The 18,583-nt window shown below is 41.0% G+C and overlaps 1 protein-coding gene across 1 annotated transcript in view; it reads left to right on the top strand.

Annotated features, from left to right (window-relative positions):
• The first annotated feature begins 1,913 nt into the window (after nt 1-1,913).
• The window catches only part of gstt1a (glutathione S-transferase theta 1a), a 32,202-nt gene continuing 15,532 nt past the window's right edge, over nt 1,914-18,583 (top strand). Inside the window, exons 1-4 of the mRNA XM_061896269.1 lie at nt 1,914-2,072; nt 5,510-5,597; nt 5,681-5,837; nt 5,914-6,090. Of these exons, the coding sequence (XP_061752253.1) occupies nt 1,967-2,072; nt 5,510-5,597; nt 5,681-5,837; nt 5,914-6,090 (528 nt within the window). The 5' untranslated portion in view covers nt 1,914-1,966. The remainder of the gene's footprint in view (nt 2,073-5,509; nt 5,598-5,680; nt 5,838-5,913; nt 6,091-18,583) is intronic.

Here is an 18,583-nt window from a genome sequence, read left to right as displayed (position 1 = left end):
CATATTCATGACTTGCTACCTGGCACATGCTAGCTGTTAGCATGCTGACTTTTTAAACCAATTTTTCAGTCCAATACCCCAGAGTCATATAACTTGGTACATGAAACATGCTAACTGCTCGCATTTTAACGTCTGCATTTTTCCCCCCGGCGATATAACTTTGCACTTGACACGTGCTAACTTTTTAAGCCATTTTTGCAGCCGTACACCTCAGATTCATATAACTTGCTACCTAGCACATGCTAGCTGTTAGCATGCTGGCTTTTTAAACCAATTTTTCAGTCCGATACCCCGGAGTCACATAACTTGTTACATGACACATGCTAATGCTAGTATGCTAAGTTAGAATTTTTACTTTTTTCAGGCAGGCTAACTTGGTAATCGGCACGTTAACTTTTTTTTGTTGCTAATTTATACAGCCCTACGCCTCAGAGTCATATGACTCGCTACCTGGCACTTGCTAGCTGTTAGCATGCTGACTTTTTAAACCAATTTTTGAGTCGAATATCCCTGAGTCACATAACTTGGTACATGAAACATGCTAACCGCTCGCATTTTAGCGTCTGCATTTTTTCCCCCGGCGATATAACTTTGCACTTGACACGTGCTAACTTTTTAAGCCATTTTTGCAACCGTACACCTCAGATTCATATAACTTGCTACCTGGCACATGCTAGCTGTTAGCACGCTGACTTTTTAAACCAATTTTTCAGTCGAATACCCCGGAGTCACATAACTTGGTACATGACACATGCTAACTGCTAGTATGCTAAGTTAGAATTTTTACTTTTTTCAGGCAGGCTAACTTGGTAATTGGCACGTTAACTTTTTTTTGTTGCTAATTTATACAGCCCTACGCCTCAGAGTCATATGACTCGCTACCTGGCACTTGCTAGCTGTTAGCATGCTGACTTTTTAAACCAATTTTTGAGTCGAATATCCCTGAGTCACATAACTTGGTACATGAAACATGCTAACTGCTCGCATTTTAACGTCTGCATTTTTTCCCCCGGCGATATAACTTTGCACTTGACACGTGCTAACTTTTTAAGCCATTTTTGCAGCCGTACACCTCAGATTCATATAACTTGCTACCTACCACATGCTAGCTGTTAGCATGCTGGCTTTTTAAACCAATTTTTCAGTCCGATACCCCGGAGTCACATAACTTGTTACATGACACATGCTAATGCTAGTATGCTAAGTTAGAATTTTTACTTTTTTCAGGCAGGCTAACTTGGTAATCGGCACGTTAACTTTTTTTTGTTGCTAATTTATACAGCCCTACGCCTCAGAGTCATATGACTCGCTACCTGGCACTTGCTAGCTGTTAGCATGCTGACTTTTTAAACCAATTTTTGAGTCGAATATCCCTGAGTCAAATAACTTTGTACTTGACACGTGCTAACTTTTTAAGCAACTCAGAGTCACCTGACTTGCTAACCGGTTAGCATGCTAACGTTAGCAATTCCTGGCAAATTGATGCACTTCAAATCTTTCCTGTCACAGACTAAAAAAAATAAAGTTAATCAAGTTGTTATTTTGTTTTAAGTTTATCGTATTTTTCTTTTTTCTTTTTAGGACACTGTTATGCAGAGGTGTACTTATTGCAACTCCATTATTTAGAAGCACTGAACTAAACCAACAACTCGGCATAAAAAACTGGTCAACTTTGGACATTAGTGCAGTTATTGTGTGACTTTGATCTAATGTCATAATCTAATATGTAATATTAAATACATAATATGTATTTATTATGTATTTAATGTACTTAAGTGGAGTATGAACACATTCATGAGTGGACTTTTGTGTTGACAGGAATATTGACGACTTTTGTTACGTCACCGGATGGCTCCACCTCCTATCCATCCTATTGGTCAGGAGGCTCGGTGGGCGGGGCTTGCAGGGGGTCTTTCCCCGCCGCTGCAATCGATCATCATCAGTGTGAAAGGTGACCCGGGACCAGATGGAGTTCTACCTGGACCTGCGCTCCCAGCCCTGCAGGTCTTTGTACCTGTTCGCTAAAGCCGCCAACATCCCCTTTACCTTTAAAGTCGTCGACCTGGCGCAAGGTACGTTTAGCAGATAACATGAAATGTCAATAACTTGCTAAACAACGGTTTGGTTTGTGTTCTTGTAGAGTTTTTCACAAACAGGAGAAAACAAAAAAAAAAAAAAAAACAAATGTCTTGGGTGCAAAAAAAGGCGCCCTAAGCTCAAAAACAAGTGCATGAGAGGAACGCTGCAAGTTGACGGAACAAAATGGAAGTTAGCCAGAAAATGCTAAACGATTTTTACCACTCGGTGTTAAAAACATTTGTACTATTAATTGCTGTCAAAAATAATGAGATAACTTATGTGATTAATCTTGACAAATATTGCATTAAAAACAAGTTTTCCACATTAATTTAGTGTTTTTGTATATTTACATAATTATTGTTTATATTTTAACAAATATATTTTGAGCTCATTTACCTTAAGTAAACAAAGAAATGTTTACTATTAATTGCTGTCAAAAATAATGCAATAACTTTTGTGATTAATCATCACAAATATTGCATTAAAAAAAGGTTTCCACATTAATTTAGTGTTTTTATATATTTACATAATTATTGTTTATATTTTGAGCTCATTTACCTTAATTAAACAAAAACATTTTTACTATTAATTGCTGTCAAAAATAATGAGATAACTCATGTGATTAATCATCACAAATATTGCATTAAAAACAAGTTTTCCACATTAATTTAATGTTTTTATATATTTACATAATTATTGTTTATATTTTAACAAATAATATATTTTCAGCTCATTTACCTTAATTAAACAAAAACTTTTGTACTATTAATTGCTGTCAAAAATAATGAGATAACTTATGTGATTAATCATCACAAATATTGCATTAAAACCAATTTTTCCACATTGTTTTTATATATTTACATAATTATTGTTTATATTTTAACAAATAATATTTCTGAGCTCATTTACCTTAAGTAAACAAAAACATTTGTACTATTAATTGCTGTCAAAAATAATGAGATAACTTAAGTGATTAATCATTACAAATATTGCATTAAAAATACGTTTTCCATATTGTTTTTATATATTTACATAGTTAGTGTTTATATTTTAACAAATAATATATTGTGAGCTCATTTACCTTAATTAAACAAACATTGTTTTACTATTAATTGCTGTCCAAAATAATGAGATAACTTATATGATTAATCATCACAAATATTGCATTAAAAACGAGTTTTCCACATTAATTTTGTGTTTTTATATACATTTTTTCATAATTATTGTTTTTTTTTTAAAAATAATATATTTTGAGCTTATATACCTTAATTAAACAAAAACATTTTTACTGTTAATAGCTGTCAAAAATGATGAGATAACTTATGTGATTAATCATTACAAATATTGCATTAAAACAAGTTTTCCACATTGTTTATATATATTTACATAATTATTGTTCATATTTTAACATAATATATTTTGAGCTCATTTACCTAAATTAAATTTTTTTTTTACTTTTAATTTCTGTCAAAAATAATGAGATAACTTAAGTGATTAATCATTATAAATATTGCATTAAAACAAGCTTTCCACATTAATTTAGTGTTTTTGTATAGTTACATAGTTATTGTTTATATTTTAATATATTTTGAGCTCATTTACTTGAATTAAACAAAAACATTTTTACTATTAATTGCTGTCAAAAATAATGAGAACTCATGTGATTAATCATTACAAATATTGCATTAAAAACAAGTTTTCCACGTTAATTTAATGTTTTTATATATTTACATAATCATTGTTTATATTTTAACAAATAATATATTTTAAACCCATTTTACCTTAATTAAACAAAAACATTTGTACTATTAATAGCTGTCAAAAATAATGAGATAATTTATGTGATTAATCATTACAAATATTGCATTAAAACAAGTTTTCCACATTGTTTTTATATATTTACATAATTATTGTTTATATTTTAACATAATATATTTTGAGCTCATTTATCGTGATTAAAATTTTTTTTTGCTATTAATTTCTGTCAAAAATAATGAGATAACTTAAGTGATTAATCATTACAAATATTGCATTAAAAACAAGCTTTCCACATTAATTTAGCGTTTTTATATATTTACATAATTATTGTTTATATTTTAATATATTTTGAGCTCATTTACTTGAATTAAACAAAGACATTTTTACTATTAATTGCTGTCAAAAATAATGAGATAACTTAAGTGATTAATCATTACAAATATTGCATTAAAAACAAGTTTTCCACATTAATTTAATGATTTCATATATCTACATATTTAGTGTTTATATTTTAACAATTAACATATTTTGAGCGCATTTGCCTTAATTAAACAAAAATATTTTTACTATAAATTGCTGTCAAAAATAATGAGATAACTTAAGCGATTAATCATTACAAATATTGCATTAAAAACAAGTTTGCCACATTAATTTAATTTTTTAATATATTTACATAATTATTGTTTATATTTTAACAAATATATTTTGAGCTCATTTACCTTAATTAAACAAAAACATTTTTAGTATTAATTGCTGTCAAAAATAATGAGATAACTTATGTGATTAATCATTACAAATATTTCATTAAAAACAAGTTTTCCACATTAATTTAATGTTTTTATATATTTACATAATTATTGTTTATATTTTAACAAATAATATTTTTGAGCTCATTTACCTTAACTAAAAAAAAACATTTGTACTATTAATTGCTGTCAAAAATAATGCGATAACTTATGTGATTAATCATTACAAATATTGCATTAAAACAAGTTTTCCACATTGTTTTTATATATTTACATAATTATTGTTTATATTTTAACATAATATATTTTGAGCTCATTCACCTTGATTAAACACAATTTTTTTTACTAATAATTGCTGTCAAAAATAATGCGATAACTTAAGTGATTAATCATTACAAATGTTTTAAAAACATACATTTTCTACATTAATATGTTTTATATATGTATATAATTGTAAAATGTTTCCTAAAAGTGTTTGTGTACAACATTCTGGCGATGAAATTGTGTTTGGGTCAAAATATCGGGGTCTTTTTTTAGGGTCATTTAGATTATTTAAGCAGGTAATTTATAATCACGATTAATCCAAATTTGAAAGTGTAATTAATCTGATTTAAAAGTATTAATCATTTGAAAGCACTAATTTAAAGTAATGTGACTCAGGTCCGGCAACCTTTTATTTTGTTGGTAAATTTTACTCCGTTTTTGAGGATTTGTTTTGAACGTTTGCAGTATTTTGCTTTTGCGTTTTTCTTTTTTTCTCTCCTGCATTGTTTGTGAGTGAAACATTTTTATTTCTGCAATATTTACATTTTTTGCATGTGTGTTTTTTGGATCATTTGTCTGGGCCTTTTCCACTGTCCAACATGAGCAGACGGGGTCAAAGGTTGACTTGTGTCTGTCTCGCTCTCTCGCTCTCTCTCTCTCAGGGGAGCAGTTCAGCGAAGACTTTGGCAAGCTCAGCCCAATCCGGAAAGTTCCAGTCCTGAAGGATGGCGACTTTGTCCTAACTGAGAGGTAGGCACAGCCTTCCCAAAGCCACTTCCTGTGTTGAAGCCCCGCCCCCTCCCCTGCTTCTAACCTGCCTTCCACCTTGTCAGCGTGGCCATCCTGCAGTACCTGGTCCAGAAGCACGCCTCCTCTCTGCCGGACCACTGGTACCCGGTGGACCTGCGCCGGCGAGCGCGGGTCAACGAGTATCTGTCGTGGCAGCAGTTGAACCTGCGAGCGCACGGGTCCAAGGTCTTCCTGCTCAGGGTGAGAGCCCCGCCCCCTTCCTGTTTGCAGCCATGACGCCAACTCACACATTTGCCTGGACCCGTGCCCCCTGTAGACCTTTTACCCGGTGGTCATGGGACACGAGGTGCCCAAGGACAAGATGGACAACGCCGTCGCCGATCTCAACGAGTCCCTGGACATGCTGGAGAAGAAGTTCCTCCAGGACCGAGCCTTCATCGCCGGCCAGCAGATTTCTGTGGCCGACATCGTGGCGTACGCGGAAATCCTGCAGGTAGTCATGTGACCGCTCAGCTAACTCCAATGTTGTGAGATAAAATTAGCGCTAATCCAGCCATAAATTAGTTGGCCTGAACAGGAAGTGCAATGTTTGCGGACCTAAACAGGAAGTGCAAAGCTTACAGACCTAAACGGGGAGCGCGGTGTTTGCAGACCCAAACGGGGAGCGCGGTGTTTGCAGACCCAAACGGGGAGCGCGGTGTTTGCAGATCCAAACGGGGAGCGCGGTGTTTGCAGACCCAAACGGGGAGCGCGGTGTTTGCAGACCCAAACGGGGAGCGCGGTGTTTGCAGACCCAAACGGGGAGCGCGGTGTTTGCAGACCCAAACGGGGAGCGCGGTGTTTGCCGACCCAAACGGGGAGCGCGGTGTTTGCCGACCCAAACGGGGAGCGCGGTGTTTGCCGACCCAAACGGGGAGCGCGGTGTTTGCCGACCCAAACGGGGAGCGCGCAGTGTTTGCCGACCCAAACGGGGAGCGCGCAGTGTTTGCCGACCCAAACGGGGAGCGCGCAGTGTTTGCCGACCCAAACGGGGAGCGCGCAGTGTTTGAAGACCCAAACGGGGAGCGCGCAGTGTTTGAAGACCCAAACGGGGAGCGCGCAGTGTTTGAAGACCCAAACGGGGAGCGGAGTGTTTGAAGACCCAAACGGGGAGCGGAGTGTTTGAAGACCCAAACGGGGAGCGGAGTGTTTGAAGACCCAAACGGGGAGCGGAGTGTTTGAAGACCCAAACGGGGAGCGGAGTGTTTGAAGACCCAAACGGGGAGCGGAGTGTTTGAAGACCCAAACGGGGAGCGGAGTGTTTGAAGACCCAAACGGGGAGCGGGGTGTTTGAAGACCCAAACGGGGAGCGGGGTGTTTGAAGACCCAAACGGGGAGCGGGGTGTTTGAAGACCCAAACGGGGAGCGCGGTGTTTGCAGACCCAAACGGGGAGCGCGGTGTTTGCCGACCCAAACGGGGAGCGCGGTGTTTGCCGACCCAAACGGGGAGCGCGGTGTTTGCCGACCCAAACGGGGAGCGCGGTGTTTGCCGACCCAAACGGGGAGCGCGGTGTTTGCCGACCCAAACGGGGAGCGCGGTGTTTGCCGACCCAAACGGGGAGCGCGGTGTTTGCCGACCCAAACGGGGAGCGCGGTGTTTGAAGACCCAAACGGGGAGCGCGCAGTGTTTGAAGACCCAAACGGGGAGCGGAGTGTTTGAAGACCCAAACGGGGAGCGGAGTGTTTGAAGACCCAAACGGGGAGCACACAGTTTGCAGACCCAAACGGGGAGCGCGGTGTTTGCAGACCCAAACGGGGAGCGCGGTGTTTGCCGACCCAAACGGGGAGCGCGGTGTTTGCCGACCCAAACGGGGAGCGCGGTGTTTGCCGACCCAAACGGGGAGCGCGGTGTTTGCCGACCCAAACGGGGAGCGCGGTGTTTGCCGACCCAAACGGGGAGCGCGGTGTTTGCCGACCCAAACGGGGAGCGCGGTGTTTGCCGACCCAAACGGGGAGCGCGGTGTTTGCCGACCCAAACGGGGAGCGCGGTGTTTGCCGACCCAAACGGGGAGCGCTGTGTTTGCCGACCCAAACGGGGAGCGCGGTGTTTGCCGACCCAAACGGGGAGCGCGGTGTTTCCCGACCCAAACGGGGAGCGCGGTGTTTGCCGACCCAAACGGGGAGCGCGGTGTTTGCCGACCCAAACGGGGAGCGCGGTGTTTGCCGACCCAAACGTGGAGCGCGGTGTTTGCCGACCCAAACGGGGAGCGCGGTGTTTGCCGACCCAAACGGGGAGCGCGGTGTTTGCCGACCCAAACGGGGAGCGCGGTGTTTGCCGACCCAAACGGGGAGCGCGGTGTTTGCCGACCCAAACGGGGAGCGCGGTGTTTGCCGACCCAAACGGGGAGCGCGGTGTTTGCAGACCCAAACGGGGAGCGCGCAGTGTTTGCAGACCCAAACGGGGAGCGGAGTGTTTGAAGACCCAAACGGGGAGCGGGGTGTTTGAAGACCCAAACGGGGAGCGGGGTGTTTGAAGACCCAAACGGGGAGCGGGGTGTTTGAAGACCCAAACGGGGAGCGCGGTGTTTGCAGACCCAAACGGGGAGCGCGGTGTTTGCAGACCCAAACGGGGAGCGCAGTGTTTGCCGACCCAAACGGGGAGCGAAAAGTGTGCAAACTTAAACGGGAAATGCAGTGTTGGCAAACTTAAAGGCCTACTGAAATGAGATTTTCTTATCTAAACGGGGATAGCAGGTCCATTCTATGTGTCATACTTGATCATTTCGCGATATTGCCATATTTTTGCTGAAAGGATTTAGTAGAGAACATCGATGATAAAGTTCGCAACTTTTGGTCGCTAACAGAAAAGCCCTGCCTTTACCGGAAGTAGCAGACGATGACGTCACTCGTTGATGGCTCCTCACATTATTTTTAATGGGAGCTTTCAACAAAAAGAGCTATTCGGAGCGAGAAAACGACAATTTCCCCATTAATTTGAGCAAGGAAGAAAGATTTGTGTTTGAGGATATTGATAGCGACGGACTAGAAAAAAAAAAAACGCGATTGCATTGGGACGGATTCCGATGTTTTTTTTAGACACATTTACTAGGATAATTCTGGGAAATCCCTTATCTTCCTATTGTGTTGCTAGTGTTTTAGTGAGTTTAACAGTACCTGATAGTCGGAGGTCTCCCGTCCAAAGGCAAAACCTAGTAACTCACTTGTAGCTGATTTTGAGAAAACAAAGGAAAACCAATCTATCTTGATGCCGCCTTACAAAGATCTACAAAGTCATCACACGTATAGATGTTTTCTTGAGCTTTCGTTTTCTTGCCGATTGAGCCATGGATTGAATCTGCTCTCATGAACGTGTGCCCTTTCTCCAGATATTTTATCACAATCTCGGGCGGGCCCCATTCTGCGTTTGCACATTGGGCAAGAGCCGTCTACAGCGTCCAGTTTTTATTTGGACCTCCACAGTTATCTGCCCAAAAGGGGAAGAATCAAGAACAATACATTTAATGGGCCAATCTTCCAAATATCCCCTCGTGCCATAATATCACATAATCAGGTTGACCGTCGGCCATCCATTCGTGCAAATGTCTCATTAAAGACAATAAGGCGACTGACAAAGAAGCTCCGATTGGTCCCTTGAGATACTAGGTTTTTCTGTTGTATCCACGCGGTTATGTGGTAGTTGCTAGGTCCTGCCATGCGCGTAACCGCTTACTTACGGAACAAATTACAATATCGCGTACACTAATGTGAAGCATATCACCTAGGAACTCCAAAATTATTATAAGCTCAGTTTTGACCAAGATTGAGTTACTGGGTTTTGCCTTTGGACGGGAGAGGTGTGTGTTGACGCCAGTGTCGGATGGAAGTCGATGGCATCTGTACGGACGGCACAAGCTCAGCTGATCTCTCCGGTTAGAGGCGACTTTTTACCACAATTTTCTCACCGAAAACTGCCGGTTGACAAGTGGTCGGGATCCATGTTGGCTTGACCGCTCTGATCCATAGTAAAGCTTCACTTCCGGGAATTTTAAACAAGGAATCCCCGTGTGTTTGTGTGGCTAAAGGCTAAAGGTCCCCAACTCCATCTTTCTACTTTGACTTCTCCATTATTAATTGAAAAAATTGCAAAAGATGAGGCGACTTTTTACCACAATTTTCTCACCGAAAACTGTCGGTTGACAAGTGGTCGGGATTCATGTTGGCTTGACCGCTCTGATCCATAGTAAAGCTTCACTTCTGGGAATTTTAAACAAAGAATCACCGTGTGTTTGTGTGGCTAAAGGCTAAAGGTCCCCAACTCCATCTTTCTACTTTGACTTCTCCATTATTAATTGAAAAAATTGCAAAAGATGAGGCGACTTTTTACCACAATTTTCTCACCGAAAACTGTCGGTTGACAAGTGGTCGGGATTCATGTTGGCTTGACCGCTCTGATCCATAGTAAAGCTTCACTTCCGGGAATTTTAAACAAGGAATCACCGTGTGTTTGTGTGGCTAAAGGCTAAAGCTTCTCACCTCCATCTTTCTACTTTGACTTCTCCATTATTAATTGCAAAAATTGCAAAAGATGAGGCAACTTTTTACCACAATTTTCTCACCGAAAACTGTCGGTTGACAAGTGGTCGGGATCCATGTTGGCTTGACCGCTCTGATCCATAGTAAAGCTTCACTTCCGGGAATTTTAAACAAGGAATCACCGTGTGTTTGAGTGGCTAAAGGCTAAAGCTTCCCAACTCCATCTTTCTACTTTGACTTCTCCATTATTAATTGAACAAATTGCAAAAGATGAGGCGACTTTTTACCACAATTTTCTCCCCGAAAACTGTCGGTTGACAAGTGGTCGGGATCCATGTTGGCTTGACCGCTCTGATCCATAATAAAGCTTCACTTCTGGGAATTTTAAACAAGGAATCACCGTGTGTTTGTGTGGCTAAAGGCTAAAGCTCCCCAACTCCATCTTTCTACTTTGACTGCTCCATTATTAATTGAACAAATTGCAAAAGATGAGGCGACTTTTTACCACAATTTTCGCACCGAAAACTGTCGGTTGACAAGTGGTCGGGATTCATGTTGGCTTGACCGCTCTGATCCATAGTAAAGCTTCACTTCCGGGAATTTTAAACAAGGAATCACCGTGTGTTTGTGTGGCTAAAGGCTAAAGCTTCCCAACTCCATTTTTCTACTTTGACTTCTCCATTATTAATTGAACAAATTGCAAAAGATGAGGCGACTTTTTACCACAATTTTCTCACCGAAAACTGTCGGTTGACAAGTGGTCGGGATCCATGTTGGCTTGACCGCTCTGATCCATAGTAAAGCTTCACTTCCGGGAATTTTAAACAAGGAATCACCGTGTGTTTGTGTGGCTAAAGGCTAAAGCTTCCCAACTCCATCTTTCTACTTTGACTTCTCCATTATTAATTGAAAAAATTGCAAAAGATGAGGCGACTTTTTACCACAATTTTCTCACCGAAAACTGCCGGTTGACAAGTGGTCGGGATCCATGTTGGCTTGACCGCTCTGATCCATAGTAAAGCTTCACTTCCGGGAATTTTAAACAAGGAATCACCGTGTGTTTGTGTGGCTAAAGGCTAAAGCTTCCCAACTCCATCTTTCTACTTTGACTTCTCCATTATTAATTGAAAAAATTGCAAAAGATGAGGCGACTTTTTACCACAATTTTCTCACCGAAAACTGCCGGTTGACAAGTGGTCGGGATCCATGTTGGCTTGACCGCTCTGATCCATAGTAAAGCTTCACTTCCGGGAATTTTAAACAAGGAATCACCGTGTGTTTGTGTGGCTAAAGGCTAAAGCTTCCGAACTCCATCTTTCTACTTTGACTTCTCCATTATTAATTGAAAAAATTGCAAAAGATGAGGCGACTTTTTACCACAATTTTCTCACCGAAAACTTTCGGTTGACAAGTGGTCGGGATCCATGTTGGCTTGACCGCTCTGATCCATAGTAAAGCTTCACTTCCGGGAATTTTAAACAAGGAATCACCGTGTGTTTGTGTGGCTAAAGGCTAAAGCTTCCCACCTCCATCTTTCTACTTTGACTTCTCCATTATTAATTGAACAAATTGCAAAAGATGAGGCGACTTTTTACCACAATTTTCTCACCGAAAACTGTCGGTTGACAAGTGGTCGGGATTCATGTTGGCTTGACCACTCTGATCCATAGTAAAGCTTCACTTCCGGGAATTTTAAACAAAGAATCACCGTGTGTTTGTGTGGCTAAAGGCTAAAGCTTCCCAACTCCATCTTTCTACTTTGACTTCTCCATTATCAATTGAAAAAATTGGAAAAGATGAGGCGACTTTTTACCACAATTTTCTCACCGGAAACTGCCGGTTGACAAGTGGTCGGGATTCATGTTGGCTTGACCGCTCTGATCCATAGTAAAGCTTCACTTCCGGGAATTTTAAACAAGGAATCCCCGTGTGTTTGTGTGGCTAAAGGCTAAAGCTTCCCAACTCCATCTTTCTACTTTGACTTCTCCATTATCAATTGAAAAAATTGGAAAAGATGAGGCGACTTTTTACCACAATTTTCTCACCGGAAACTGCCGGTTGACAAGTGGTCGGGATTCATGTTGGCTTGACCGCTCTGATCCATAGTAAAGCTTCACTTCTGGGAATTTTAAACAAAGAATCACCGTGTGTTTGTGTGGCTAAAGGCTAAAGCTTCCCAACTCCATCTTTCTACTTTGACTTCTCCATTATTAATTGAAAAAATTGCAAAAGATGAGGCGACTTTTTACCACAATTTTCTCACCGAAAACTGTCGGTTGACAAGTGGTCGGGATCCATGTTGGCTTGACCGCTCTGATCCATAGTAAAGCTTCACTTCCGGGAATTTTAAACAAGGAATCACCGTGTGTTTGTGTGGCTAAAGGCTAAAGCTTCCCAACTCCATCTTTCTACTTTGACTTCTCCATTATCAATTGAAAAAATTGGAAAAGATGAGGCGACTTTTTACCACAATTTTCTCACCGGAAACTGCCGGTTGACAAGTGGTCGGGATTCATGTTGGCTTGACCGCTCTGATCCATAGTAAAGCTTCACTTCCGGGAATTTTAAACAAGGAATCCCCGTGTGTTTGTGTGGCTAAAGGCTAAAGCTTCCCACCTCCATCTTTCTACTTTGACTTCTCCATTATTAATTGAACAAATTGCAAAAGATGAGGCGACTTTTTACCACAATTTTCTCACCGAAAACTGTCGGTTGACAAGTGGTCGGGATTCATGTTGGCTTGACCGCTCTGATCCATAGTAAAGCTTCACTTCCGGGAATTTTAAACAAGGAATCGCCGTGTGTTTGTGTGGCTAAAGGCTAAAGCTTCCCAACTCCATCTTTCTACTTTGACTTCTCCATTATTAATTGAAAAAATTGCAAAAGATGAGGCGACTTTTTACCACAATTTTCTCACCGAAAACTGTCGGTTGACAAGTGGTCGGGATCCATGTTGGCTTGACCGCTCTGATCCATAGTAAAGTTTCATCTCCAGGAATTTTAAACAAGGAATCACCGTGTGTTTGTGTGGCTAAAGGCTAAAGCTTCCCATCTCCATCTTTCTACTTTGACTTCTCCATTATTAATTGAAAAAATTGCAAAAGATGAGGCGACCTTTTACCACAATTTTCTCACCGAAAACTTTCGGTTGACAAGTGGTCGGGATTCATGTTGGCTTGACCGCTCTGATCCATAGTAAAGTTTCATCTCCAGGAATTTTAAACAAGGAATCACCGTGTGTTTGTGTGGCTAAAGGCTAAAGCTTCCCATCTCCATCTTTCTACTTTGACTTCTCCATTATTAATTGAAAAAATTGCAAAAGATGAGGCGACTTTTTACCACAATTTTCTCACCGAAAACTTTCGGTTGACAAGTGGTCGGGATTCATGTTGGCTTGACCACTCTGATCCATAGTAAAGCTTCACTTCCGGGAATTTTAAACAAGGAATCACCGTGTGTTTGTGTGGCTAAAGGCTAAAGCTTCCCAACTCCATCTTTCTACTTTGACTTCTCCATTATTAATTGAACAAATTGCAAAAGATGAGGCGACTTTTTACCACAATTTTCTCACCGAAAACTGTCGGTTGACAAGTGGTCGGGATTCATGTTGGCTTGACCACTCTGATCCATAGTAAAGCTTCACTTCCGGGAATTTTAAACAAAGAATCACCGTGTGTTTGTGTGGCTAAAGGCTAAAGCTTCCCAACTCCATCTTTCTACTTTGACTTCTCCATTATCAATTGAAAAAATTGGAAAAGATGAGGCGACTTTTTACCACAATTTTCTCACCGGAAACTGCCGGTTGACAAGTGGTCGGGATTCATGTTGGCTTGACCGCTCTGATCCATAGTAAAGCTTCACTTCCGGGAATTTTAAACAAGGAATCCCCGTGTGTTTGTGTGGCTAAAGGCTAAAGCTTCCCACCTCCATCTTTCTACTTTGACTTCTCCATTATTAATTGAAAAAATTGCAAAAGATGAGGCGACTTTTTACCACAATTTTCTCACCGGAAACTGTCGGTTGACAAGTGGTCGGGATCCATGTTGGCTTGACCGCTCTGATCCATAGTGAAGCTTCACTTCCGGGAATTTTAAACAAGGAATCACCGTGTGTTTGTGTGGCTAAAGGCTAAAGCTTCCCAACTCCATCTTTCTACTTTGACTTCTCCATTATCAATTGAAAAAATTGGAAAAGATGAGGCGACTTTTTACCACAATTTTCTCACCGGAAACTGCCGGTTGACAAGTGGTCGGGATTCATGTTGGCTTGACCGCTCTGATCCATAGTAAAGCTTCACTTCTGGGAATTTTAAACAAAGAATCACCGTGTGTTTGTGTGGCTAAAGGCTAAAGCTTCCCAACTCCATCTTTCTACTTTGACTTCTCCATTATTAATTGAAAAAATTGCAAAAGATGAGGCGACTTTTTACCACAATTTTCTCACCGAAAACTGTCGGTTGACAAGTGGTCGGGATCCATGTTGGCTTGACCGCTCTGATCCATAGTAAAGCTTCACTTCCGGGAATTTTAAACAAGGAATCACAGTGTGTTTGTGTGGCTAAAGGCTAAAGCTTCCCAACTCCATCTTTCTACTTTGACTTCTCCATTATCAATTGAAAAAATTGGAAAAGATGAGGCGACTTTTTACCACAATTTTCTCACCGGAAACTGCCGGTTGACAAGTGGTCGGGATTCATGTTGGCTTGACCGCTCTGATCCATAGTAAAGCTTCACTTCTGGGAATTTTAAACAAAGAATCACCGTGTGTTTGTGTGGCTAAAGGCTAAAGCTTCCCAACTCCATCTTTCTACTTTGACTTCTCCATTATTAATTGAAAAAATTGCAAAAGATGAGGCGACTTTTTACCACAATTTTCTCACCGAAAACTGTCGGTTGACAAGTGGTCGGGATCCATGTTGGCTTGACCGCTCTGATCCATAGTAAAGCTTCACTTCCGGGAATTTTAAACAAGGAATCACAGTGTGTTTGTGTGGCTAAAGGCTAAAGCTTCCCAACTCCATCTTTCTACTTTGACTTCTCCATTATCAATTGAAAAAATTGGAAAAGATGAGGCGACTTTTTACCACAATTTTCTCACCGGAAACTGCCGGTTGACAAGTGGTCGGGATTCATGTTGGCTTGACCGCTCTGATCCATAGTAAAGCTTCACTTCCGGGAATTTTAAACAAGGAATCCCCGTGTGTTTGTGTGGCTAAAGGCTAAAGCTTCCCACCTCCATCTTTCTACTTTGACTTCTCCATTATTAATTGAAAAAATTGCAAAAGATGAGGCGACTTTTTACCACAATTTTCTCACCGAAAACTGTCGGTTGACAAGTGGTCGGGATTCATGTTGGCTTGACCGCTCTGATCCATAGTAAAGCTTCACTTCTGGGAATTTTAAACAAAGAATCACCGTGTGTTTGTGTGGCTAAAGGCTAAAGGTCCCCAACTCCATCTTTCTACTTTGACTTCTCCATTATTAATTGAAAAAATTGCAAAAGATGAGGCGACTTTTTACCACAATTTTCTCACCGAAAACTGTCGGTTGACAAGTGGTCGGGATTCATGTTGGCTTGACCGCTCTGATCCATAGTAAAGCTTCTTCCGGGAATTTTAAACAAGGAATCACCGTGTGTTTGTGTGGCTAAAGGCTAAAGCTTCTCACCTCCATCTTTCTACTTTGACTTCTCCATTATTAATTGAAAAAATTGCAAAAGATGAGGCAACTTTTTACCACAATTTTCTCACCGAAAACTGTCGGTTGACAAGTGGTCGGGATCCATGTTGGCTTGACCGCTCTGATCCATAGTAAAGCTTCACTTCCGGGAATTTTAAACAAGGAATCACCGTGTGTTTGAGTGGCTAAAGGCTAAAGCTTCCCAACTCCATCTTTCTACTTTGACTTCTCCATTATTAATTGAAAAAATTGCAAAAGATGAGGCGACTTTTTACCACAATTTTCTCACCGAAAACTGTCGGCTGACAAGTGGTCGGGATTCATGTTGGCTTGACCGCTCTGATCCATAGTAAAGCTTCACTTCCGGGAATTTTAAACAAGGAATCACCGTGTGTTTGTGTGGCTAAAGGCTAAAGCTTCCCAACTCCATCTTTCTACTTTGACTTCTCCATTATTAATTGAAAAAATTGCAAAAGATGAGGCGACTTTTTACAACAATTTTTTCACCGAAAACTGTCGGTTGACAAGTGGTCGGGATTCATGTTGGCTTGACCGCTCTGATCCATAATAAAGCTTCACTTCTGGGAATTTTAAACAAGGAATCACCGTGTGTTTGTGTGGCTAAAGGCTAAAGCTCCCCAACTCCATCTTTCTACTTTGACTTCTCCATTATTAATTGAACAAATTGCAAAAGATGAGGCGACTTTTTACCACAATTTTCTCACCGAAAACTGTCGGTTGACAAGTGGTCGGGATTCATGTTGGCTTGACCGCTCTGATCCATAGTAAAGCTTCACTTCCGGGAATTTTAAACAAGGAATCACCGTGTGTTTGTGTGGCTAAAGGCTAAAGCTTCCCAACTCCATCTTTCTACTTTGACTTCTCCATTATTAATTGAAAAAATTGCAAAAGATGAGGCGACTTTTTACCACAATTTTCTCACCGAAAACTGTCGGTTGACAAGTGGTCGGGATTCATGTTGGCTTGACCGCTCTGATCCATAGTAAAGCTTCACTTCCGGGAATTTTAAACAAGGAATCACCGTGTGTTTGTGTGGCTAAAGGCTAAAGCTTCCCAACTCCATCTTTCTACTTTGACTTCTCCATTATTAATTGAAAAAATTGCAAAAGATGAGGCGACTTTTTACCACAATTTTCTCACCGAAAACTGCCGGTTGACAAGTGGTCGGGATCCATGTTGGCTTGACCGCTCTGATCCATAGTAAAGCTTCACTTCCGGGAATTTTAAACAAGGAATCACCGTGTGTTTGTGTGGCTAAAGGCTAAAGCTTCCCAACTCCATCTTTCTACTTTGACTTCTCCATTATTAATTGAAAAAATTGCAAAAGATGAGGCGACTTTTTACCACAATTTTCTCACCGAAAACTGCCGGTTGACAAGTGGTCGGGATCCATGTTGGCTTGACCGCTCTGATCCATAGTAAAGCTTCACTTCCGGGAATTTTAAACAAGGAATCACCGTGTGTTTGTGTGGCTAAAGGCTAAAGCTTCCGAACTCCATCTTTCTACTTTGACTTCTCCATTATTAATTGAAAAAATTGCAAAAGATGAGGCGACTTTTTACCACAATTTTCTCACCGAAAACTTTCGGTTGACAAGTGGTCGGGATCCATGTTGGCTTGACCGCTCTGATCCATAGTAAAGCTTCACTTCCGGGAATTTTAAACAAGGAATCACCGTGTGTTTGTGTGGCTAAAGGCTAAAGCTTCCCACCTCCATCTTTCTACTTTGACTTCTCCATTATTAATTGAACAAATTGCAAAAGATGAGGCGACTTTTTACCACAATTTTCTCACCGAAAACTGTCGGTTGACAAGTGGTCGGGATTCATGTTGGCTTGACCACTCTGATCCATAGTAAAGCTTCACTTCCGGGAATTTTAAACAAAGAATCACCGTGTGTTTGTGTGGCTAAAGGCTAAAGCTTCCCAACTCCATCTTTCTACTTTGACTTCTCCATTATCAATTGAAAAAATTGGAAAAGATGAGGCGACTTTTTACCACAATTTTCTCACCGGAAACTGCCGGTTGACAAGTGGTCGGGATTCATGTTGGCTTGACCGCTCTGATCCATAGTAAAGCTTCACTTCCGGGAATTTTAAACAAGGAATCCCCGTGTGTTTGTGTGGCTAAAGGCTAAAGCTTCCCAACTCCATCTTTCTACTTTGACTTCTCCATTATCAATTGAAAAAATTGGAAAAGATGAGGCGACTTTTTACCACAATTTTCTCACCGGAAACTGCCGGTTGACAAGTGGTCGGGATTCATGTTGGCTTGACCGCTCTGATCCATAGTAAAGCTTCACTTCTGGGAATTTTAAACAAAGAATCACCGTGTGTTTGTGTGGCTAAAGGCTAAAGCTTCCCAACTCCATCTTTCTACTTTGACTTCTCCATTATTAATTGAAAAAATTGCAAAAGATGAGGCGACTTTTTACCACAATTTTCTCACCGAAAACTGTCGGTTGACAAGTGGTCGGGATCCATGTTGGCTTGACCGCTCTGATCCATAGTAAAGCTTCACTTCCGGGAATTTTAAACAAGGAATCACCGTGTGTTTGTGTGGCTAAAGGCTAAAGCTTCCCAACTCCATCTTTCTACTTTGACTTCTCCATTATCAATTGAAAAAATTGGAAAAGATGAGGCGACTTTTTACCACAATTTTCTCACCGGAAACTGCCGGTTGACAAGTGGTCGGGATTCATGTTGGCTTGACCGCTCTGATCCATAGTAAAGCTTCACTTCCGGGAATTTTAAACAAGGAATCCCCGTGTGTTTG

Source organism: Nerophis ophidion, linkage group LG01 (genome assembly GCF_033978795.1).
Source record: "Nerophis ophidion isolate RoL-2023_Sa linkage group LG01, RoL_Noph_v1.0, whole genome shotgun sequence".
NCBI classification, from domain to species: Eukaryota; Metazoa; Chordata; class Actinopteri; order Syngnathiformes; family Syngnathidae; genus Nerophis; species Nerophis ophidion.
The sequence above is the reverse complement of the archived record's forward strand: the minus strand, read 5'-3'. Positions and strand labels throughout refer to the sequence as shown.